Source organism: Acomys minous, assembly GCF_964271855.1.
Source record: "Acomys minous genome assembly, chromosome: 11".
Classification (NCBI taxonomy): domain Eukaryota; kingdom Metazoa; phylum Chordata; class Mammalia; order Rodentia; family Muridae; genus Acomys; species Acomys minous.
The window spans coordinates 70,614,524-70,639,374 of NC_140492.1; the positions used below are offsets into that span (position 1 = coordinate 70,614,524).

At 51.1% G+C, this 24,851-nt stretch overlaps 1 protein-coding gene across 2 annotated transcripts; it reads right to left on the reverse strand.

Moving 5' to 3' along the window:
• Positions 1-80: 80 nt before the first annotated feature.
• Positions 81-18,681, reverse strand: DVL3 (dishevelled segment polarity protein 3). Of its 2 annotated transcripts, XM_084801613.1 has the most exons (16): positions 18,252-18,681; positions 12,921-12,990; positions 12,358-12,479; positions 12,127-12,236; positions 11,853-11,988; positions 11,575-11,668; positions 11,112-11,181; positions 9,638-9,777; positions 9,453-9,529; positions 9,295-9,362; positions 8,984-9,133; positions 8,356-8,487; positions 7,873-8,040; positions 3,000-3,215; positions 2,506-2,916; positions 81-1,682 (listed from the first exon to the last, which is right to left on the reverse strand). In XM_084801613.1, the coding sequence occupies exons 1-16, from the start codon at positions 18,410-18,412 to the stop codon at positions 1,651-1,653; spliced, it is 2,157 nt and encodes a 718-aa protein (XP_084657739.1). In that variant the 5' UTR covers positions 18,413-18,681; the 3' UTR covers positions 81-1,650. The 2 variants fall into 2 exon arrangements, with proteins under 2 accessions (XP_084657739.1, XP_084657740.1); XM_084801614.1 differs by having other exon boundaries at positions 81-2,916; positions 11,853-11,985.
• Between the last annotated feature and the right edge of the window lie 6,170 nt (positions 18,682-24,851).

Consider the following 24,851-nt stretch of genomic DNA (forward strand, 5'->3'; position numbering starts at 1 on the left):
CCATCATTCAAGGCATCATGTCTCTTTGCAAAAGCTTTCTCTTCCCCACACACCCTAAAAGTTTGCCAGTTTAGAGTAAATTAGTAGTAGTAGTAATAACAATAGCTACCATTTATTGAGCACCTACTCTATTGTGTGCCAGGCACTGTGCTAGGCACTTTTCGTACAATATCTAATTTAAGTCCTCACAACAACCCTGTGAGGTAGGTATTATTATCATTTTACATATGGGAGGACTGAGGCTCCAGAGAGGTTAAATAACTCTATTACACAACCAAACATGAGAGAGCTGGAACTCAAGCCCAAAGCAGCCTGACTCCAAGTCCCGTGCTCTGTAAGTCAGAAGGGAAGAGGGCAGCGTGGAAGGGTGCAATGTGCCGACTGGTACCATGTAGGAAGAAGGCATGGAAAGCCACCCACGTTTCCGGCTGGTGGGCCTATGTAGATTGTAATGAAGGTCACCAGGACAGGAAGTCAGGAGGAATAATACTTGGCTAGGGACACATGGACATGCCTGTGGAGATGTCCAGTGGGAAGGAAAAACAGATCTGAGGAGAGGGGAGGAGCTGGGGCTGGACATGCAACTTAGAAGAAGTAGCCAGCATATCAACAGCAACTGAGAAGAGAGTGGATGGCACTTTTGTGGGAGTGGGGGAGAGAGAGAAGTGAAGCAAAGAGGGGACCGCGGAAACCCCGGCATCCCCTGCACCAGCACTGTGGGGGGTTCTCAAGAGCCTAGGACAAAGCAGAGTCACCTGAAGACAGGCAAGGCCAAGTCACGCTTCTAACATAGCCCTTTGGAAATATTTGTTAAATGAATGAATGCCAAAGTACCCCTACTTCAGTTTGCCCCCAAACCAAAGGACATCTGGGTTCAGGGAGGCATTTGCAGGGGATTGAACTCGGGGCTCCCCAGCTGACACCTTGCCTTGAAACTATGAGTGTGGGTAAGTCAGTAGAGTTTTAAAGAGAAAGTTGTGATTTAAGGTAGAAAACAATTTTAAATAACTGCAACTGTTTTGGAGGTCTCTCAACAGTCCTCTTGTGTAAGTCATGTGGTCTGCCCTGCCTGACTTATTCCCAAGCATCACGGTGACGACAGGACAGAGCAGTGGAGAAGGAGAAGTGGGGGCCAGGGCGGAAGTAGAGAATGACCTCAGTTACCCGGAGAGCCTTCTGCTGAGCCCCAGCTCTTGGGCTTTATCCAGGGACAAAGGTATTGGGAACACGCTAGCGTGAGGGCTAGCAGGATGGGTAGAGCGGCAGCCTGGGACCAGCCCCACTGCCTAGGAGATGATGTGGAGAAAGGGTCCAGCCCTCTGGGCAGGGACCAGCCCTGAGGCTTATATAAACTTGCATAGGCACACGTGTGTGTGTGTGTGTGTGTGTGTGTGTGTGTGTGTGTGTGTGATGCACACACATGCATATGTATTTATGTGTGTGTATGTGGGGTGTGGGGTGTGGGGTGTGGGAAGCAAACTTCTCTACTTTTCTCTGGAAAGAACAGAGTCTGTCATGCATGGGAGAGGCCGAGGTCCTTCCCAGAAGCCTAGTGACTTTGCAGTGTGGGTGTGGGGCCTGGACATCCAAGGGGCTGCTGAAGCAGAGTTCCTGGTCTCCTTGGAGGCTGGGCCTCCCTTTCCTGGGGGTTCACAGAAAGTCAAAGAGCCCGAAATTCTTGGCTGCTCCAGGCCCAGGAAAATTGGAAGGAAGAAAAAAAAAAAAAAAAAAAAAAAAAAAAGAAAAGAAGAAGAAAACTGTTTCAGGCCCAGAAGTCAGATGAGCCTGTTGGTTAGTAGCCAGGTTAGATCTGAGGGAACCAGCACACGGGTCAGGCACGGATAGGGGTCCAGGCCCAGCAGAGATGTCCCCTGGAAGCCACTGGCCCTGGCACCTGAGGCTGGGCTCTCTGGCCTTCTGATTGGGCCTGGGTCCAAGCAGGGACAGACAGCATGGATGCCCTACTAGAGGCGGCTGCAGCTGTGGGGGAAGGGCTGAAGCAGCAGGCAGGACAGTGAGGAAGGACAGTCCACTCTTGGTGTCAGGATAGTGGGGAACAACAGAGGGCTCTGCATACATGCTTGAGGAGGTGGGCAAAGGGTACTGAGGGGGAAAAGGTGGGCATAAGGTGTGGCATCGCTGGTCAGCTCCTAATGTGAGAGTGGAGCCTCAGGAAGACCAGCAGTACAGAGCCAGGGACATGAACTCTGCTGGGAAGCCCAGATCTGGGTGCAGTAGGGGCTGGTTAGTGGGCAGAGGCACCAGCTGGGCCAGAGGCAGGTTAGGGGCTGTAGGATGGATGAGTAAAGACCCCTCATCCTTGTTGCTACCAGCAAGCAGTAACAGTTAGTTCCATTTATTTCCCTTTCAGGTACCAAAGGTTAAAAAAAAAAAAAAGAAAAGAAAAGAAAAGAAAAAAGGCCAACTGATGGAGAAAGGGATGCAGCCGGCTGGGGGTGGGGGTGGGAGAGGGCCCTGATCACATCACATCCACAAAGAACTCACTGGGGTTTCCCATTGCCATGCGGAAGGACTGTCTGCTGGCCGTCAGTTCCGGGGGCACCGAGGCCAGATCCCGGCCTGGAGGGGCTCCTGGGGGCCCCATGGCTGCAGGCGGCGGGGTCATCATCAACATCGGGGGACCGTAGAGAGGGGGTACTCCGGGAGGGCCATAGCTCGGGTGCGTGTGGTGGCTGCGCAGGCTGCTGGTCAGTGAATGGTGGCTGCGGTGGCTGTGCTCACTGGCCGCTGGACCTGAGCGCTCGCTGGGCGCCCGCTCCCGTGGGCCCCGCAGACTGCTGCGTGTAGTGTGGTCTGACTCGCTGCCGCTACCACCTGACTTGGAGTCCCCAGCTTTCGGGTCCTTCTCCTTGCGCCGGTCGCTGCCACTTCGGTTAGAGCCACTGCTCCGACTGCCTGTAGGGAAAAAGCCGGCCCAGGATGGAGGTGCAGCGGTGGCCTGGGCTCCTTGCGGATCCTTGGCAGGGTCTCTGACTTACCTTCACTGTGCTGACTGCTGGCGCTGCCCCCACCGTAGCTGTAGCCCAGTTCAGGGAAGCCTGGGTGTGGATTGTAGGGATGTGGAGGAGGTGGGTACTGGTAAGGGAAAGCCATAGGCCAAGGGGCAGCCCCTGGGTGAGGCAAAGGAGCCAGTGTGTCCTGGTCAGAGGCGCCACTGGAGCCATCATGGTCGTGAAGCGACAGGTTGGCCATGTCTGTGGAAAAGAGGCCTCTGGTAAACTGCTCTGTTTTGTGCCCCACACCCACAACCAGGAGTTTCCAGCTAAAGGTGGACTGTAGGCAACAGCGCTAAAGTTTATGCCCTGTAGATGTCCTTGGCCAATGTCCACATCTGACTCCCAGTGCCTTCAAGGTCTCTCCTTAAAGACAGACCTTGTATTGGGAAGGCAGAAGCGAGACCCCTTCTCAAGTGCTGCGATAAAAGGCTTGTGTCCCCATGCCCGACCACCCCTCACCTCTTGCTTTGCCATTTCCTCTTTGGTTGAGAGGGTATTAAGTCGGGGAATGTGGAAGGCTGAAGTACCAGAAGTCTCCAGGCACCGTACTATGATTCATTAAGCAGACTACACAACAACCCCCACAAGAGGGAACCATCGCTTCTCTAGGCAAGGAAGCCAATGTCCAGAGACGTAAAGTGAGCAGCCGAGCTAAGCCGAGCTGGAGCCAGAGCAGAAGCTGAGAGCTGCTCGAACTCCTGCCTTTCAGATTAATTAGGAGGGGAAATGTTTAGGAAAACTGAGGTTAACATTACTCCCTCCCCTAAAACTACTATTACTACAACTACTACTAACAACAACAACAATAAAAAGATGATGATGATGATGATGACTTATCTAAAGCCCAGAATGAGGCTGGAGATAGCTCAGCAGTTAAAAGCCCTTGCTTCTCTGGCAGATCTGGGTTTGAGTCCCAGCCCCCATACAGTGCCTCACAACCATCTCTAACTCCAGGTCCAGGGATCCAGTGACAACTTCTGGCCTTTCCAGGCACTGCATGCACATGGTGCACAGACATATATACAGGCAAAAGACTCACATGCAAAAAATATAAATAAATAAACCTTGAAAATAAAAGTTCAGAGCGGGGCGTGGTGGTGCACGCCTTTAATCCTAGCACTCTGGAGGGTAGAGACAGGTGGATTGCTGTGAGTTCGAGGCCAGCCTGGTCTACAAAGTGATCCCAGGACAGCCAAGGCTACACAGAGAAACCTTGTCTCAAAAAACCAATAAATAAATAAATAAATAAGTTCAGAATTAGCTGGTTGTGGTGGCCCATGCCTTTAATCCCAACACTCAGGAGGCAGAGGTAGGCAGATCTCTGAGAATTCAAGACTAGCTTGGTCTATATGGTGAATTCCAGGAAGCCAGAGGCATATAGTGAGACCCTGTTTCAAAAGAGGAGAACAAAACAAAAAAAGGCCGGGCGTGGTGGCGCATGCCCTTAATCCCAGCACTCAGGAGGCAGAGGCAGGCGGATCGCTGTGAGTTTGAGGCCAGCCTGGTCTACAAAGTGAGTCCAGGACAGCCAAGGCTACACAGAGAAACCCTGTCTCAAAAAACAAAAACAAAACAAAAGCGGAGCAGGAGTAGGCCCAGAATGGAGTGGGCATGGAGGTGTGCACTTGTCATTCCAACAGGATTGGGGGGTTTGGGGGGTTGGGGGGTTGTCAATCAACCCAGACTACACAGCCTTAAGGGAGGGGTAATTCAGAGAGAAGGAGGAAGAGGCAAAATCCTAAGCGAACACAGTGTTTCTTTAGACCCTCCTTTATAGAAGGCTCTTGCTCTGACCACATATTCCTGTGCTGTTGTGGAAGAGTGCGGATGGGGTAGAAGGGCCAGAAAGAGCAACTCAGACGCATCCTCTGTGCCAGGGACCCTGCTTGCAGCCAGACCTGGCGCCAACTCACTATAACAGTAGAGTATTGCATGACTTCCATCTTTGAAGTTGTGCACTTGTTAGAGGTCTGCTGTCCTCACAAGAGCTTGGGTGTCCTTGACAGGAGACAGGGCTCCTGGGGCTGATGGTCTGCTTAGCACGGACACCCTCTGCTCATGTGCACCTGAATTCTAAGAGAGCGGCCATCTGCACCACTGGATCTTCCTCTAAGCCCCGAGGTGATCCAGCCAGCTCCCCAGGAAGAAGTAGGGGTGTGAGACTCTAAAATTGGTCCTGGAGCCTGCAGCCAAGCTGCTAGTGTGGCAGCGTGCAAGTGATAAAGGGAAGCAGTGCCCTGTGTTGGCTCCCACTCAAAAGGCTGCTGGTGGCTTTAGCCTGTCGGGTGCCATCCTGGGGACCAACAAGACACTCCAGAGTGAGCACGTATCTCCTCAGAGCCTGCCGCACTCCCAGCTCAGCAGACTGTGGCCTCTGGCAGCACACCCTGGCTGAGCCTTGGGTGGTCTGCATGGGGGACCTGTCGGGCCCAGGAAATAAACATCTTTTGAGCAGAAGTGTCATAGCTGTCTTGGAAGCTTTATATATCCTAAGAGGTCTGGGGTCCTGGGCTGATGTCTACTCACAATAATAACCAATTTCTATGAGTCTACTAAACTATTGATAGACGATATACCCAACTGCAGATAATGGAATGTGAAAATTAAAAACGCGTCTTATAATCAATTAAACATATGAAATAAGTGCTGGAGAGATGGCTCAGCAGTTAAGAACACCGACTGTTCTTCCAGAGGATCCATGCTCAACTCCCAGCACCCACATGGCAGCTCATAACTGTCTATAACTCCAAGATCTGATGCCCTCACACAAACATACATGCAGGCAAAAAACCGAGGCAAATAAAATAAAAATAAATTATACACACACACACACACACACACACACACACACACACACACACAATGTATGTATGTATATGAACCATAGGTATTGGAGAGATGACTCAGAGGTTAAGAGCATTGAATGATTTTGTTTTTGTATTTTGAGACAGGGTTACTCTATGTAGCCTTTGGCTGTCCTGGACTTGCTCTGTAGACCGGGCTGGCCTCAAACTCACAGCAGTCCTCCTGCCTCTGCCTCCTGAATGCTGGGATTACAAGCATTTGCCACCATGACCAACCTGACCGCTCTTCCAGAGGACCCAGGTTCAAATACCAGCACCCATGTGGCAACTCATAACCCTCTGTGTGACTCCAGTTCTCGGGGATGACATCCTCACAGACATACACTCAGGCCAAACACTAATGTACACAAAAAACTTTTAAAAACCAGTATGAAGCCAGGCATGGTGGCGCACGCCTTTAATCCCAGCACTTGGGAGGCAGAGGCAGGTGGATCGCTCTGAGTTCGAGGCCAGCCAGGTCTACAAATCGAGTTTAGGACAGCCGAGGCTATACAGAGAAACCTTGTCTCAAAAACCAAAACCAAAACCAAACAAAAAACCAATATGAACCGTAGGCAACATTTGTGGGGTCACATGCTGTTCTAAGTGGTTTAAATACATTATGCTATGCTCAAGACAGCGATACGGGATAGGTTCTAGACTTCCACCTTTGATCTAGAAGTTGAGGGCTGGGAATGGTGGCGCACGCCTTTAATCCCAGCACTCTGGAGGCACAGGCAGGTGGATCACTGTGAGTTCGAGGCCAGCCTGGTCTACAAAGTAAATCCAGGAGAGCTAGGGCTCCACAGAGAAACCTTGTCTTAAACAAACAAGCAAACAAACAAACAAACAAAAAAGAAAGAAAGAAAAAAAAAAGAAGTTGAAGAACTCCTAATGGGTAGAGCTGGAATTTGAACTCAGAACTGTCAGAATCCAAAATCCTGTCACAACTCTATGAGAGCTGCTGAGGGCCAGCAATCCCCATCCCGCCCTCTACCAAGGTATGGTGTTCTGTAGTACCGGCCACTCTGGTCCCAGAAGCATGCTGAGCTGGCCTCTGGATGTCAGGCAGCCGGCAGCACAGGTGGGGCTAGGGCTTAGCTGCTGGCACGAAGAGCAATGCCTGTGTGAGGCCCTCTGTGGGCTACAGAGAAGGAAGGCTCTCCACAGGATGTTCTGCTTAATTATGCTCAATGGCTTTGCACCGTCTCGGGATCAGGCCTAACCTCCTCTGCGCAGCTCACGAGGGCCTCTGCAACCTGACCACAGTCTCTCTAGCTCCATTCCATGGTACCGATCACCCCAGGGCTCTTAGAAAGACCAGGACTCCCTGGCCAAGCCATATCCTGACCCAGTAGTACCTGTTGGCTCACTGACTAAGGGCAGGCAGGTACTGTTTGGTCTTGCTGAGACGATGTTTTTAGAACATCATGTACCTTGAGCAGCTCAGAGCGGGGGGAAGTAGACTCAGAAAACCTGGAGCCAAAGCCTTTGTTTCTAACTGAGACCTAGGGTAGACTGTTTTACATCAATAAATCCGTTTCTTCATTTGATAGTGTGGACAGTGCCCAACCCCATCCCTGCCAAGGAAGAAGACGGAGTGGGGTGGCAGGTGGACACTGCAGAGACCACTGGCACCTAGTCAAGCACAGACAGACACTTAGAGAACACCAGGCCCCATGGGAAGATGGAAGACTAGTGAACAGACTATGCACTATAGGGCCTTTAAGCTCTGAGCCTGACCCCAGCTCTGTTGAGCCCACCTAAGGTTCTTGGAGTCAGCTGTCACCCATGGACCACCTCCATCCTCCCATCCAGGAGACAAGAAAGCAGGGAATTCTGGCTGTGGTGGTGGCATGCACTTAAAATCCCAACACCCAGGAGGCTGAGGCAGGAGGACTGCTGCAAGTTCAAAGTGAAGCTGGCTATACAGTGGGTATGAGGTCAGCATGATCTACATAGCAAGGACCCGTCTCAAAAAAAAAAAAAAGGGTGGTGGGGGAGGCACATACTGCCACAGAGGTCACCAAAGATGTAGTAGCATTGCTCAGAGAACGTGATCTTGTTGACGGTATGGCGGATGAAACCGGCTTTCAGCAGGTTGCTGGCGTACTTGCGGGCCTCTCGCCGGTCTGTGAATCCTTCCACATTGTGGTACAGCCAGTCCACCACATCCGAGCCTGGGGATAAGGCTGCCAGTTGATTTGGGTTCCTCTGGCCTCACAGAAACTATGAGGCTAGGGCAATTAAGAACTCAAGTGAGGGGCTAGAGAGATGGCTCAGAGGTTAAGAGCGCAGACTGCTCTTCCAGAGGACCAGGGTTCAATTTCCAGCACCTGCATGGCAGCTCACAATTGTCTGTAACTCCAGTTCCAGGGGATCTGACGCCCTCACACAGACACACATGCAGGGAAAACACCAACACATAAAGAACTCAAAGGAATAGCCCAAGTAAGATCCTGAGCCTCCCCCACCCTGCAGTAAGGGCCTCTCACCGATGAAAGCATTGGGAATGGTAATCTTGAGCCACATGCGGTCTCGGACCTCCAGCCCTGACTCAGGGGAGGCCATGGCTTTTACGATGGCTGCCATGTCGCTGTGGATGGAGAGGTGGAAGTCATCTAGGCCTGGGAGGAGGGGCAGAGGAGTGAGACAAGGAGGCACTGTGGAGTTGGAAAGACAAGAGCGGCACCCTAGTTCTCCCACGCACCAATGACGAGCCCAGTGCTGGCTCCTCAGACAGTTTCCCCTTCTGTAAAAATGGGGGGTTTGAATGTCTTCGCAAGGCTATGTGAAAGAGTGAGCCAGTGGCTTCCTGAAGGCAGGCAGCACAGTGAAGATGCACGCGTTATGGCAATAACAACAACTGCTTACTTCCCGCCCCACAGGGATAACGTTCTTACTAAAGCCCACAGGACCCTGATGACATATGTGCTAGTTGTCCAAGTGCGGGAAAGGAAACCAAAGCTCTGTGGGCACACACCGTCTGTCTGGTAAGAGGCAGACAGGGTCAGCGAGGCTCTGAGTGCCCGCTCGGGCAGGGCTGCAGTGTGAGGGCTGCAAAGGCCCTCCCTGATGTCCCGCAGGCCCCGTCTGCCGGCCCCAGACAGGCTGGATACTCACGTTCTGTGTCAGGGATGGAGCTGGTGATAGAGGAGCTGGTGGAGGTGATGGTGCTCAAGGAGGGGCTCATGCCGTAGGCGGGGAAGGTGCCCGTCATGGCTGCCGTGTGAGAGACCCAGGCTGCAGGGTCAATGGGCCGGATGGGCTCACCTGCAGGGAGGAGGAGTCACAGGCTGCCTGCCCTGCATGCTATGGCACTCAACAGGTAAGGAAGAGCGAGGAGGAGGAGGGGGGGGAGGGGGAAGGGGAGGAGGGGGAGGAGGAGAGCTGTGGCAATACCAACGTTAGGGATGACTCCCCCTTCCACTTACTCCGGGGCAATGTGAAGCAGCCACGTGGACTTGGGTCCCAGCACTTGGCTACAGTCAGAGTGATAGGCCTGAAAACAAGGTTGTCCTAGTAAAGGCAGGATGCATGAAGGCCAGACCAAGCCTTCCCCGTCTTCCCCAGCATCCCAGTCCATTCATACCCTGGTTTGTGTACAATCTCCCGAAGCACTCGGACTGCGTCATCGTTACTCATATTCTCAAAGTTGATCTCATTTACCTGAGAAAGAGGGCTAGGAGTGAGAGAACAGGCAGGGCTCAGGAGACGGCCGGGGGGAGCTGGGGTTGAAGGTTTTCCTCCAGTCTGCAGGGTGGGCAATAATGATACCTGTAAAAGCATGTCCCCTGGCTCGATGCGCCCGTCAGCCGCCACGGCGCCCCCCTTCATGATGGAGCCAATGTAGATGCCTCCATCACCTCGCTCATTGCTTTGGCCCACGATGGAGATGCCCAGGAAGTTATATTTTTCTGCAGGGGATAATTTAACACTGTGAGAAGGGCAGGGTGCCTTATTCCTGGGTTAGGAAGGGACAGTAACTGACATCAGTAACTATGTAAACATCACCTCACAGTGCATGCTTAGACGAGATTTCGAGATTTCGCTTTCCCCGCTGACTCTGAACTCATTTCTATAGACCAGGCAAGACCTAAGACGACCTTTCTAGGCCAGTAAGTGGCAGGAATTAAAATTGGATTTAGGTTCTCAAGTTAAGCTCTTTCTTTCTTTTTTTTCTGTTGTTGTTTCTTGAGACAGGGTTTCTTTGTGTAGCCTTGAGTGTTCTGGACTCGCTGTGTAGACCAAGCTGGCCTCGAACTCACAGTGATCCACTTGCCTCTGCCTCTCAAGTGCTGCCATTACATCCAGCAAGCTCTTTCTATTATATTTAGCTTCCTTTAATTTTTTTTGTATTACAGACAGGCAGTGGTGGTGCATGCCTATGATTTCAGCACTCAGGAGGCAGAGGCAGGCAGATCTGAGTTCGAGGCCAGCCTCGTCTACAAAGTGAGTTCAAGGGCAGCCAAGACTACACAGAGAAACCCTGTCTCAAAACAACAACAACAAAATTATTTTTTACATTACAGCCAGGCATGGTGGTGCACGCCTTTAATCCTAGCATTCCAGAAGTAGACAAGCAAATTTCTGTGAGTTCCAGGCCAGCCTGGTCTACATAGTAAGTTCTAGGATAGCCAGGACTGTTACAGAAAAAGCTTGTCTCAAAAAAAACCACAAAAAATTGTTATATTTTTATCTATGCGTTTTGTTGTGGAAGGCACATGCCTCTGTGTGTGTGTGTGTGTGTGTGTGTGTGTGTGTGTGTGTCAGAGGACAACTTGTGGGAGTCAGCTTTCTCCTTCTACCATGTAGGTTCTGCGGACTGACCTCCAGTCAAGAGGCTCAGTGGCAGGCCCACCTGCAGTTAGAATGGAGCTGTCTTGCCAGGCACCACCTGTTTTCTAAAGAGTCAGAGTCAGGGTGTGTGGATACAATGACAGGATGAGCAGGGACAGGGCTCTGAGAAATCAGTCCCCCAGGAAACTTCCTGGGGTGCCACGTTCTTCTCCCATGGCTCTCTGTTTATCTGTTATAGCTCTGACAATGGAATACTGGGATGATTATGTTGCGTACCAGTTAGTATTTATAAAAGAGAATGGGGAACATATCCTTTTCTTCCTATATTGGACAGGGAACATTGTAACACACCACTAAGACCCCACTCCACACTCCAGAAAACCTATGTTTCATTTCCTAGAACCCCTTGTGCTTGGCCAGCACTGGGTTTGAAAGTGTTCCCCAGACTCACCCATGTTCAGAGTAACCGTGATGATATTGAGAGACATAGTGGAGTCAGTGATGCTGCTGAAGGACGAGGACTGGAAGAGACAGAGGCTGTGAGCTGCGGCGGGGGTGGGTGGGGGGGACAGCGGGGGTGGGGGGACAGCGGAGGGGGGACAGCGGGGATGGAGGGGACAGCGGGGATGGGGGGGACAGCAGAGGTGGGGGGACAGCGGAGGGGGGACAGTGGGGGTGGGGGGACAGCGGAGGGGGGACAGTGGAGGTGGGGGGACAGCGGAGGGAGGGGGACAGCAGATGTGGGGGTGGGGGTAGGTGCAAGGGTGTTTTCCCACCCAGCTCTTCCTCAGCACACCACCCGTACCCAAACACGGGACCAACCAGAAGGGCTCTGAGGAAGAGAGAGCCTGGTCCTGCCTGGGACGGACTCACAGCTGGCCCCCCTGCACCTCTCAACTTCCAAGAGCCCATACCCGCTCAATCCGGGAGACCTTCTGCTTCCGTCGCCGCCGCTTGTGTCTTCTCATTAGGCGCGAGGCGCTGCTCTGTTCTGTGGAACTGCTGAACCTGTGGGGCCCAAAGTCGTTCCCCACCGGGCTGGCCCAGCCTTGCCCCAAAAGAGGCACAGCTGAGCCCTGGTCCCAACACAGAGCCCACATCCTTCCCGGGGTTCAGGCCCCCTAACGGGTCACCTGCCGCACCACCCCCACCCCCACCCCCCATCCCTGTACGTATGAAAGTCAAGCCCCACCTGCTGGTGGAGTCATCCTCATCTGAGTCAAAGAAGCTGGTAGTCTCCAGCTCACTGCTCATAAGCGTGGAGGAACTGTCATAGCCACCCGGCTCCCGCCGCCGCTCCCCCTTCGCAGTTCCATTGAGCCGGGCTGCTGCAAGGGACGTAGGCAGCTGGGTCCATGCAAGGCCCGACGCAGGGAAGAAGGATATAAGGCAGGCAGGCCAGGGGCTGAGCAGGGGCCGGGCATATGCACAGCTCAGGACGTGGGCAGCGAGTAGGGGGTACACACCATGCTCGGGTCCGTCCCTCCGTCGGGGCCGCTCGCGCTGGGCGGACACCAAGGAGTCCGTCTCTGTGTCATTGTCCAGATTCTCCTGACTGCCTCCACTAGCGTGAGGACTGAAGAGCAGAAAGGACTTGGTGGAGAAGAGAGAAGCCTGGGAGCTCCCTTATCCGGGCCCCCGGCTTGGACTGAGGCGCCCCTCCCCCAATAGGCTGTTCCCACCTTTAAGTCACTTACTGAAAGGATGGGGGTCGAGAGTCCCCAATGCCTCCTGTGCGCTCCATTGAAGGTGGTAGCTCTGACGGGTTGTCAGCACAGAAGGGGGCTGGCTCCGGGTGCGAGCCCTCAGCAGATACCAGCTGCCAAAAGAAAATGAGTGGTCAACAGGGGTGCCAGGAAAAAGCAAGGCGCTGCTTCCAGCAGGGCACAAAAAAAACTATCGTGAACCATAGAAGCCAGGCCATGCAAGAACAGCTGGCCAGGTGCGGGAAGGAGAGGGCTGGCAGGCCTGGGCTACTGAGGCAGAGTCAGGGCCGAGCACAAAGGTCAGAGGATGCCAGGTGGCAGCAGGTGACTGAATGGACAGAGATCTCTGAATCTCCACAATGTGTTTCTCTTTCTCCCCTTTCCTCCTTCCACTATTCTCTCACATTTCATTAGAGGCTCAAGGATCTAGGGTAAGAAATTATTAGAAATTTAAAGGCGGATTCCAGAGGTATAAAGTCCCTAGCCGAAATATCAGCTAAGTCTTTCCTCCCTCCAGCCAGCATAGGCACAGCTGGAAGCTGCGGGCTCCTTACCCAGGAGACCACCCGGCCATTGAAGCAGGGGAGCTTGGCGTTGTCGTCTGAGATCTCTTCTTTCACCACCCTGCAGGGAAAGGGGGTGGGGGTGTCAAGAGAGAATTTTCTGATGCAGGCCCTCATAATCCAAGTTGTCCTTTAGCCCAAGTGGGAGACCAAGCCATCAACACAAGACTGTTCACAATGTGAGGAGGCACTAGGGACAGCCCCTTAGCACCCCCAGGAAGTAGGACAAAGAGGAAGGAGGTGTGGGCAGAAGCTGGGAGTAGGGAACACATGATGCTCTGGGCCATCCCTCTGGCAGGGCCATATCTGGGCCAACTGCCTTGCTAGAGCACCGGCTCAGCCATCAGGTGACTGGAAATTATAACGGCCTCACGCCACATCGCAGCGCCTCCCGAGTGCTTGGCCTACTCCCAACACGACTTTCCTTTTCCCTCTGACCTTCAAATTGAGAAAAGGAACCACAAGTCTTACTGTTCTTCACTTCGCAACTAGGAATCTTGACTTTGTTCTGAGAGCTGTGGGCAAGGAGTTTAAGGGACCAGGAAAGAGGAGAGAAAGGCATTCAGTGAGCATCCACCGTGGTGCACAGCTGTAATCCCAGGCAGCACTTGGGAGGCTGAGGCGGGAGGATTAGGAGAGGAGCCTGGGCTATATATGAGATTTTTGATTTTTGATTTTTTTTTTTTTTTTGGTTTTTTGAGACAAGGTCTCTCTGTGTAGCCTTGGCTCTCATGGCCTCACTTTGTAGACCAGGCTGGCCTTGAACTCACAGCGATCGGCCTGCCTCTGCCTCCGTAGTGCTGGGATTCTGTCACAAACCAACAACAAGGAAGGAGGAGGCCATAGGTGCAGCTCAGACACACGGAGCTGTTTGACCTAGCACCACATAAACTGGGCACCTGAAATCTCAGCACTAGCAAGGTAGAGGCCAGAGGATCAGTTCAAGGTCATCCTTAGCTTCAGAGTGGGTTCGAGGCCAGCTTGGAAAACAGGAGGACACTCACCTAGCCCCACCCCCTCCCCAAAAAGGAAAGAAAGTTAACAGTAACCATTGCTTGTATTTATTGAACATGTCTGATGGGCCTCGCATCGTGCTAAGCACTTACAGCGTCACTCACAACAACGCTGTAAGGAATGGAAGGTGGGATATGAAGCTGAGGTTCAATGCCCAACCCAAACTCACACCACTCACGGGCATCTTTATCTATTATATCTTCTATTACTGTAGTTAGAACACATTTAAAAAAAAAAAAAGCCAGCGGTGGCACGCGCTTTTAATCCCAGCAGTCAGGAGGCAGGGGCAGGTGGATCTCTGAGTTGGAGGCCAGCCTGATCTACAGAGTGATAGCCAAGGTCCTGACTCAAAAACAAACACCATTATTTTTACTCCAGCCGCATTAGAGAGGCAGCATAATTCTCATTTCATGAATACAGAAATTGACATTTGCTGACTTGTTCACGGTTATAATACTAAGAGACGTTAAGAGCCGGACCCGGACCCCAGCTTGTTCTGACTTCAACTCTCTTCTTGCTCTGTGTCCTATTTGTCCCCTTTGATGACAGATGTAATGGGGGTTGGGCAATAATGTGGGGCATGAGGCACCACAGAGCGTGGTCAGGACACGCAGTTTGGCCTTGGACATATGACAGGGAAGATGAGAATGGAAACTGTCATGGAGCGGTTACACTACCACTCACCTGAGACACAGAGCTAGACAGTGTGGCCGTGGGCTAGAAGAGGACCCATGCCGAGAGCTGGGACCACAGCTGGCGAGGCTTCGTCCTCCCGTCCTCCCCCACCCTCATGGCAGCCTCCTTGGGCTTGACTCCTTGGGATAGTCACACTCTTGAACTTGCAGTGAAGCTGCCAAGCCAAGCCTGCCGTCCTTCCCGTCTGCCTCCAGCTCCCCACTGTTCCTAATGCCACTACAGCCCTAAGGAAGCAGCCCAGACCCACCAGCCAGTCTGGCTATTGTAGGCCTACATGGTAATCTGGGCTCAAGAGAAAAGAGGGTACACATGTGACACACGGCATGCACTCCGTATCCTCCTGGCAGGAAAGTAGGGGTCCCTGGCAGGGCTACAAGTGTCTGTCTGTCGACTCCCAAAGATCAGCTGGTCTTCAGCAGTTTGCGGGGAACCTTAGACTGTACCCTTCCGTGGTAGAGTTGGGTGGTCAGGGCCCCATAGCAGTCACACCGTTCTTTTCCTCTTCTTTTTACTCAGAGTTGAGTCTGATAAACACAAGCTTGGATCCCAATACTACCATTTAGTGGCTCTCCCACTGCAGAGATTAATTTATCTTAGCCTTTGTCTCCCCCTGGTAAATGGGATTCTTAAGTGGCTCGGATGGCCCCAGAATCTAACAAAAACTAGTTACTGACTCTCTAACTTTTAGTAAGATCTATACTCTCACATTAAATATAAGCCCCTCTTTCTTTTCAAACATTTTATTACGTGTGTGTGTGTGTGTGTGTGTGTGTGTGTGTGTAGGTCAGGAGACAACTTGCAGAAGCTGGTTCTTTTCCTTCCACCATGTAGGCCCTGAGGATAGAACTCACGTCATCAGGGTTGCTGGCGAGGGTCTTAATGGACTGAGCCATCACCCTGGGCCTCCCAAGAGCAATCTAAGAGAGCTAAGTCTACTCTAAGCTGGAGACCAGATGGGAGTTGGGGAATCCTTGGGCTTCAATCCTGAACCTCTGAGGCTGAGATGTTACAGGCTTCCACCGCTGACCAGAGGCTGACTGAAGTGTCCAGTTTGCCAAGGCTTACTATCTTCCTGGAGAGGAAAATCTATAAAATGGTCATTTACATAATATTCCTCACTGTTATAAGCTCTCTCTCTCTCTCTCTCTCTCTCTCTCTCTCTCTCTCACACACACACACACACACACACACACACACACACACACACACATCCCTAAATGGTGTGATCAAGACTTTATATTTTGGATTGAGATTTCCCCCATATCTAAACAAACTCTCCCTTTCTAGGTGTAAGACTTAGGGTAAGCCATTTAAGCCTTCTGCATTTTAGTTTCCTTGTTTGCAAAGTGAGGATATTAGTGTCTGTTTCATAGGCTGGTGTGAGAACTCAGGGATGAAAGATGTGCAAAGAATTCTATCACTGTCAGGCAGACTGTGAGCACCTATGATGAGCTTGTAAAATAGACTCTGAGCAGGGTCTCCCGCCCTCTGTCCTCTGAAACAGGATAGTGTCCTCGGTCTTCTGCTCATTTATCCTTGGGGACAAACCAGTTCATCACACCCACTTCATTCTCAGCATTGCTCTGAACCCTGCAAGAACAGCCAACTGATAACTTGCAAAGGGGCCTCCAGGACCACAGATGTGTACAAGACGGCTTCAAGATAAATGCTGCTTAGTTCAATAATCTAACCTTTATTTGTAACCTAGTATTAATAATCTAACCTTTATTTGTAGCCTAGTTTATAAATAAATAGAAACAGTTATTAGGCCTGTAGTTGCTATCCCCTTATTACTTTCATCAAGCTAAGGAGAAAAAAAAAAGGTGACTTAAAGAAAAATATTCCCAAGCAATGAGCGGATGCAATAGGAGCCCTCTTAAAATTGTAGTCAGGGGCTGGGGAGATGGCTCAGTGGTTAAGAGTGATGCCTGGCTCTTCCAGAGGTCCTGAGTTCAATTCCCAGCAACCACACGGTGGCTCACAACCATCTATAATTCGATGTGATACTCTCTTCTGTAGATAAAGCACTCATACGCAATAAATAAAACAAATAAATCTTTTAAAAAAATTGTAGTCAGGTCTGCTCCCACAACATCGTTGGGAAAGCAGGAAGCAGCCCACGGTGGTCTGCTTGGGAGGCAGAGGCAAGTGGGGGGTGGGGGGGTGGGGGGGTGGTAGAGATGGAAGACTATTCTAATCCCTCACAGGCATCTGGCCAGCATACCCTGACAGATTACCCCAGTTCTTCCTCCTCTCATGCCCGCTTGAGACACCCACCTCCTATGCCCAACTCTTCCAGATAGGTTCGTTTCAGGGTCTTTCAATCAGGTGCACCTATTCCTGACTAAAGCCGGACAATCGTTACCAAGGGAGAGCCCTCCCTCTTCACAAGGAGAAGCGCAGAATCAAGGACAGTCCGATCTAATCTCCACTCTACCACACGCGCACACAATTTCAAGAGTTCAAATGGAGAGCTGTAAGGGGGGGGGGGTGTCACACAGAAGATGACAAATAAGGCAGGCAGGAGGCAGAAGGTGCTTGCCTCCTGGGGCTTGGAGGGCGGGCCTCGGGAGAGAAGCCAGTCTAATGAACACTGGGGAGAGAAGAATGCCTTCTCCCCTCACCCAGCTCTGGGGCCTCAGCTGCAAGCACAGTGCAGGCCTCAGGCAAGAGCATCAGAGGCGCCTTCAGGCCTTTGGAGGACCCAGAAGAGGGGAAGGGAGGGGGAGGGGTGTGTGTGTGTGTGTGTGTGTGTGTGTGTGTGTGTGTGTGTGTGTGTGTGTGTGTGTGTCCTTCTCCCCCCCCCCCCCACACCCCTAGGCCAGCTGCTACAGAACCCTCAGGCTCCAAACATTCCAACCTCTCTTAAAGGGGCAGTCCCTGTTTCCAAACTGCCCCCTCGAAAGCCCTGCGGCTGGGGAGGGAGATGGAAAACAAGAGACACCAATAGGCCCCCTCCTGGCCTTCTCACCCGGGCTCTGAAGCCCTATGCAACATCACCCTTGGGACCACCATCTGGAGAGAAAAGGCCCTAGCACCTGGTTAGTGAGGACTCCTCCCTCCGGGTCAGGCAATACCCCATCAGCCCAGGGGAGAGGGGGGAGAGACAGCTCAGTAAACATCAGGTCCAGCATCCAGCCTGCCAGAACAGCCCCCAACTGCTCCTTACCCAGTCCAAAGTCCCACGGCCTTAGATACAGCCCACTCCAAATAAGGCTCGGAGTTGCAGAGGCGGGGAAGGCAGGCCCAGTGTCAATATACCCTAGTCTATGCTTAAAAGGCGGCACCTGGAAGGAGGACCCAGGACCCAGGCTTTGATTGGAGGGAAAGGATGTGTATCTATGGGGGCCGCTGATCCGTGGGGAGGTGAGGGGGACTTGATCGGTAGGAACCGATTGCTTAGGGGTGGTTACTGGACTAAGGGGGCAAGGCCTCCAAGAAGAGACTGGGGAGTCCCTCAAAGTCAAGGGGGGTCCCAAGTGGCCGAGACGATTCCCCTCCTGCAAGCGGAGCTAGAAAGCAGTGCAGCGAGGGAAGTCCGCACCGGCCGCGTTGGCCCTCAGCAGCGGAGCGGCCGGGGCTCCCCGGAGGCGGGGCGGGGGCCATCCTCACCCAAAATCGTCGTCCATAGACTTGAAGAAGAACTTATAGCTGGGCCGCTGCAGGACGCCCTTAAAGTCCGCCAAGGTGACGCGCTCGGCGGGCAGGGGCAGCTTCACCAGGTACGGCGTCTCCTGCCCATCCAGGTGGTAGATGATCTTGGTCTCCCCCATGGCTCCGGCCTCGGCCCCGCGGCGCGCGGCCTGCTTGGGCAGCGGGGCCGGGCCTCTGCGGCGGAGCTGGGCGCTCGGCGTTCGCTAGCTCGCTCGCTCGCTCGCACGGCGCGGCCCGCTGCTCAGCCCCGCTCGGCCGCCGGCCGGGACGCCAGCTCCCTTGTTCTCCGGCCGCTCCCGGGTCCCAGCGCCGCCCGCCACCGCTTCCGCTCCCCGCTCCCGGCGCTCGGCTGGCGACCGCGACTCTTCCGGTGGCCTCGGCCCTCCCGGCTCTGGGCTGAGCCCAGCTCCGCTCCGCCCCGCCCCGTCCCGCTCCGCCCCGCCGCCTAGCCGCGCAGGCTCCGCCCCTCCGACTGCCCGCCCACCCGCCGGGCGGCGCTCGGTTCGGGCAGCTGGAAATGGAAGTCTCGATCGGGTGGGCCCTAGGGAACGGATGGTTGGGTTGGCCGGGGAGGGATAGGACATAGGTGCCACCTACTGCGGGATTTGAAGACCTAACTAACCGGATCCCTGGAACTGAGGTGGCTTCGACACGGATCTTTGGGTTCTGCTGACAGCACAGTTGCTGTCACCGGACCGTACTAAACTGAGCTCCTTGAGGGCTGAGCAAGTTCAAGTTTTTATCCTTATAACCTCAGTGCCTATGCGCAAATAGTTTTGAGAAATGGATTGAGTGGGTGTGGTGGCGCACGCCTTTAATCCTAGCACTCAGGGGAGAGAGGCAGGTGGAGCTCTATGAATTCAAGCTAGGCCGGCTCCAGGTCTGCAGGACTACACAGGAAACACCCCCTCTCAAAATAGAAGGAAAAAAAAATCGCCTTAAGAAAGAGTGCAAGGGGGGCCATTCTCAGCTGGGAAGTCCCTGGGAATGGCCCTGACCAAAGTTCATCTCTTGGTCACTATTTAATATTTAATAAAGCTTGCTTTAAATTTGACCCTCTCCCCACCATAAATCAATAAATAAAGGAAAAAGGAAGGAAGGAAGGAAGGAAGGAAGGAAGGAAGGAAGGAAGGAAGAGGCAGAAGCAGGCAGATCGCTGTGAGTTCGAGGCCAGCCTGGTCTTTTCAAGCCTGGTTTTTCAAGACAGGGTTTCTCTGTGTAACCTTGGCTGTCCTGGACTCACTCTGTAGACCAGGCGCCACCACCGGCGGGCTCTCCTATTTTTCACTCCCTGTCAACTGGTTGCTTCTCCGCCACTTGACCCATGGTTGACTTTATTTAATTCTGTTTACAGAAAGCCCTTGGATTCAAGGTGTTTGCTAGGGCTGAGCCACACCACAACTAGAAACAAGTTTTCCAGTTCACAACCTCGGGATTCACAGTGTGATCAAGGATCCTGCAACAAAGATGCCTTTCACATACCCTGTTTGATACACAAGGCCCTTCTTTCTCCCTAGACTTTTTTCTTGTTACATCATAACCAAATTTTTGACTATATATCAGTAGCAGTTACATACATCTATGTTTTCAGCTCATAGCCTTCTTTAATCCTTTTCTCCAAGTAATATGTATGCATAGCTAAACAGTATTAAAACTTTCCAAGCCAAGCATAGAGGCGCATGCCTGTAGTCCCAGCACTCAGAGAGACAGAGGCAGGCAGATCACTGTAAGTTCAAGGCCAGCCTGGCCTAGAAAAGGAAATCAAGACAGCCAAGATAACACAGAGAAACCCTGTCTTAAAAAACTAAAAAACAAAACAAAAAAAAACAAACAAAAACAAACCCCAAAACAACAACAACAAAAAAAACACCACATACACACACAGAACAAAACCAGAAAACTTTTATATATGTGCATGTGCACACATTATGGGTATCGGAGGTGTTCAGAAGATGGTGTCTATCTCTTGGAATTAGAGTTACAGGCAGCTGTGAGCCACCTGCCAAAGATCTAGATCTTGGGAGCTGAGCTCAGGTCCTCTGTAAGAGCAAAAAGCCTTCTTAACTGTTGAGCCATTTCTCCAACCCCAATATTAAAAAACAAAACATTGCTGGGTGGTGGTGGCGTACGCCTTTAATCCCAGCACTCGGGAGGCAGAGGCAGGGGGATCCCTGTGAGTTAGAGGCCAGCCTGGTCTACAAAGTGAGTCCAGGACAGCCAAGGCTACACAGAGAAACCCTGTCTTTAAAGGCCAAATAAATAAATAAAAATAAAAACAAAAAGTCCAGGGGCTGGAGAGATGGCTCAGCGGTTAAGAGCACTGTTTTTCCAGAGGACCCAGATTAAATTCCCAGCATCCTCATGGCAGCGCACAACTGTCTGCAACTCCAAGATCTGACACCTTCATATAGATATACATTCAGGCAAAAACATGAATTCACATAAAAAACAAATAAAAAAAATTTTTAAGTCCAGGGGCTGGAGAGATGGCTTAACAGTTAAGAGCACTGTCTGCTCTTCCAGAGGTCCTGAGTTCAATTCCCAGCAACCACATGGTAGTTCACAACCATCTAAAATGTGATCTAGCTGGGCGTGGTGATGCATGCCTTTAATCCCGGCACTCAGAAGATAGAGGCAGGTGGATCTTTCTGAGTTCAAGGCCAGCCTGGTCTACAGAGTGAGTCCAGGATAGGCAGGGCTACATAAAGAAACCCTGTCTTGGAAAAAAAGGATTTAATTCCCTCTTCTGTTGTGCAGGCAAAGTACTGTATACATAATAAATTAATAACCTCTGAGCCATCTTTCCAGCCACAACAGTTCTCTTTGAAAGGAAGAGTAAGCAATTTTTTTTTCTGAGACAGGGTTTTTCTGTGTAGCCTTGGCTGTCCTGGACTTGATTTATAGACCAGATGGGCCTTGAACTCACAGCCTGCCTCGGCCTCCCAACTGCTGGGACTAAAGGCATGCACTGCCACACCTAGCCTTGGTTTTGTTTTCCTAAGACAGCCTCTGTGGCTCGGAATACAGGTAGCTCAGGCTGGCTTTAAACTGGAAGTTCTGGGGCTGGAGAGATGGCTCAATGGTTAAAAGCGTTGTCTGCTCTTCCAGAGGACCTGGGTTCAATTCCCAGCAACCACACACTGGCTTACAACTATGTATACTGGGATCTGATGCCCTCTTCTGGCATACAGGTGTACATACAGATAGAGCACTCATACATAAAATAAATACACAAATTCTTAAAAAACAAAACTGGAGGTCCTGCCTAGGATCACAGGCTTGTGCCACCACACCCAGAAAGGGTTTTTTTTTTTTTTAAGTGTCTTGTAAATGTAGGTAAGATTCTACCAGTAAAGCCCAGCTTGCTTTTGAGCTGTACCTGTAAACTTTGACTGAGGGTTGGTGCGATGGCTCAGCGTAAAGACACACCTGACACTCTGAGTGTGCTCCCTGGGACTCACATGGTGGAAAGAGAACTCCTGAAAGGCCCCCACGGGCACAGTGGCACCCCTGTGTTTCCTGACACCCCATACCAGCACACATGCAAAATAGCTGAAAACAACTGAATTGAAAATAATTTCCCTTCAGAATTTTGAAGTTATTTGTTTTTTTAGTTCCATTCATAAGTGGTTCTTTGGTATCGTTTAAAGACATGCCTTACTGTTTATTACTTCTAGAAGCCTTTGGAGTGTTTTTTATTCCTGGACTCTGTGCTGCCCAGGCTGGTTTTTAGTTTCTTGGCTCAAACCATCCTATGTGAGCATTTTAGTAGCTGGGACTAGACACGCTTAACTGCTTTGTTTAGTGAAGATCTTTTCTCATTTGCTGTTCCAGACACTCAGAAATGCAACAACTCTTGTTTATTTATTTATTCAGACAGGGTTTCTCTGTGTGCCTCCCTAGTGCTGGGAATAAAGGTATGTGCTACTATATGACACACAATTTCTTTTTTGTTTTTCGAGACATGGTTTCTCTGTGTAGCCCTGGCTGACCTGGACTCCCTTTGAGGATCTAGTTGGCCTCAAACTCAGAGATCCACCTGCCTCTACCTCCTGAATTCTGTGTGTGGCACTACGGACACAAATTCTTTTTCTCTTTTCTTTATTGGTTTTTTCAAGACAGGGTTTCTCTGTGGAGCAGCTCTGGCTGCCCTAGACTTGTTTTGTACACCAGGCTGGCCTTGAAATCACAGCAATCGCCTGCCTCTGCCTCCTGAGTGCTGGGATTAAATGTGTATGCCACTACACCCAGCCCCAGCACAATTCTTTTCTTTTTCGAAGACAGGGTTTCTCTGTGTAGTCTTGGCTGTCCTGAACTCACTTTGTAAACCAGGCTGGCTTTGAACCATAGCAATTGCCTGCCTCTGCCTCCCAAGTGCCGGGATTAAAGACATGTGCCACCACACTCGGCCCCAGCACAATTTCTTGAATGGATAACATCCTACCTTTTTTTTTTTTTCTTGCTCTCTGCTGTTCTTTTTAGATGTTGTACCGTCTAGGTTGGTTTCACCTCTATTAATTTCAGTTTTGACAATTTCATCTTATTATGAGATTTCCCGTTGTTACCTTCCTAGCCACTTATTTATCCAATATATCAGAATTACCCAAGATACTGTTATTTATGCATGTTCAGAGAGAAAACAAGTATACCAGGCTCGGGGGAAAATGAAATCAAACCCACCTCTCCTGATGAAGACCCAGGCATATGTAAGGCTGAGGATGCAACGCAGCACCCGTTCCATGTTATCCAGTCCTCTGTTTCTTAAGTCACTTAAGGCAGTTACTAGTATTGCTACAGAGCCAGGTGTAGGGTGCCCGCCTTAATCCCAAGACTCGGGAGGCAGAGGCAGGCAGATCGCTGTGAGTTCGAGGCCAGCCTGGTCTACAAAGTGAGTCCAGGACAGCCAAGGCTTCACAGAAAAACTGCCTCAAAACAAGCCCCAAACAACAAAACCAAACCCCAAACTATTACTGCTGGGGTTGCCAAGTACATGGAGGTCAGTCAACTTTCCTGCATCCGTCCTTCCATGTGGGTTCTGGGGATCAAATGTTTTTCCTTGAACTCAGGGCAGCAGGCTTGTGTGGCAAGTGCTTTTACCGGCTCAGCCATCTTCCATCCCTCAGATGGTCTAAGAACTCTCTATTCTCCGGTGTTCCCCATTTATATTTTCTTTTTTCTTTCTGTCTTTCTTTTTTTGTTTCTGGCTGTCCTGGACTCGCTTTGTAGACCAGGCTGGCCTCGAACTCACATCTGCCTGCCTCGAACTCACATCTGCCTGCCTCTGCCTCCCGAGTGCTGGGATTAAAGGCGTGCACCACCACACCCGGCTATGTTTTTTTACGGACACAGTATTTTCCCTCTTTTGCGTCTTCATAATCCTGTCCTACTTTACTAGAGCTTCTTTGATTTCCTTTGTGTGTTTTGTTGTTTCTGGTGTTGGAGGATTCTTTGAATGTTTGGACCTTGGCTTCTACTGCATGTAAGGCACTAAGATGCAGCTTGGAAGAAGGCTTTATGTATAAGGATTACTAATAAGTGTCACTGTAGGGTGATAAAGGGCTAAATTTTTCCTTGGGAGAGCCAAAGAAAGGAAACGTGTCAGTGTCCAAAGGCTATTTTTTTTTCTCCTGTAGTTATTATTTTGGACTAGGGGGTTTAAGTAACTGGATGGATTTACTGTTATAGCACTAAGGTCATTTCCCTTCTTTACATTCAACTTAACATCCCACCCTCACCATATTTCCAAACGGGTCCAGAGGCTCAGACATCTTATTATTTTTCCCAAGACAGATTACTCTGTGTAGCCTTGGCTGGCCGCAAACTCACAATGATCCGCTACCACAACTGGCAGCGGCTCTGACATCTTAAAATCTCTTGGGACTTTCATCAGGCTGGGAACTTGAGACGATTTCTGAGACAAGGTGTTGCATAGCCTGGACTGACCTCAAACTGGCTGGCTGAGAGTGACCGGAGTTCCGGAAGTCCCTGGCTTCACCTATGTGCTTCCTTCCCACAGTGAGATTAGTAGTAAACCCTACTTGGGCTTACAGATTTGCTGCATGCCTGGTTCTCACTGACCCTCCTGAACATTTTCTTTGGTGGCTTCCTCCCTGCTGTTGCTCATAGACTCCACTGTCTGTTCCTTGGAGAGGCTAGTCCCTCGGCTGGATCCCTCCGTGGCAATGGTATGTGTGCAGGGACTTCCTCATAGGTGGATCTCACTGCACGTCTCTATCCTTTCCTTTCTGAGGCCCTAGGCCTTACACTGGCTTCCTTCTTATTAACAACATTCTGTGCCAGCTAGAAGCACCATCTAAGTCACCTTTCACTAGTCCATGAAGAGACTTTTTAGATTTCATGTTAATGAGTATTTTGCTCACACGCCTGTCTACATATCATGTGCATCCCAGAACTGGAGTTATGCTCAGTGGGTGCTGGGAATCGAACTTGGGTCTTCGTAAGAATCAGTGCCCTAAACCACCGAGCCATCTCTCTAGCTCTTCCTCCATTTTTAATTTTTCAGAATGGTGACATGTCCCATTCTCTGCAGTCACACAC

Coding starts and splice junctions, on each gene's coding strand:
- DVL3 (XM_084801613.1), bottom strand. CDS start 18,412: ATGGGGGAGACCAAGATCATCTACCACCTGGATGGGCAGGAGACGCCG. Junction 11,669..11,852: donor GAGGATGACTCCACCAGCAG/GTGGGGCTTGAC, acceptor TGGGCCCCACAG/GTTCAGCAGTTCCACAGAAC. Junction 8,488..8,983: donor CTCCATCCCTGACACAGAAC/GTGAGTATCCAG, acceptor CCCTCCTCCCAG/GCCTAGATGACTTCCACCTC.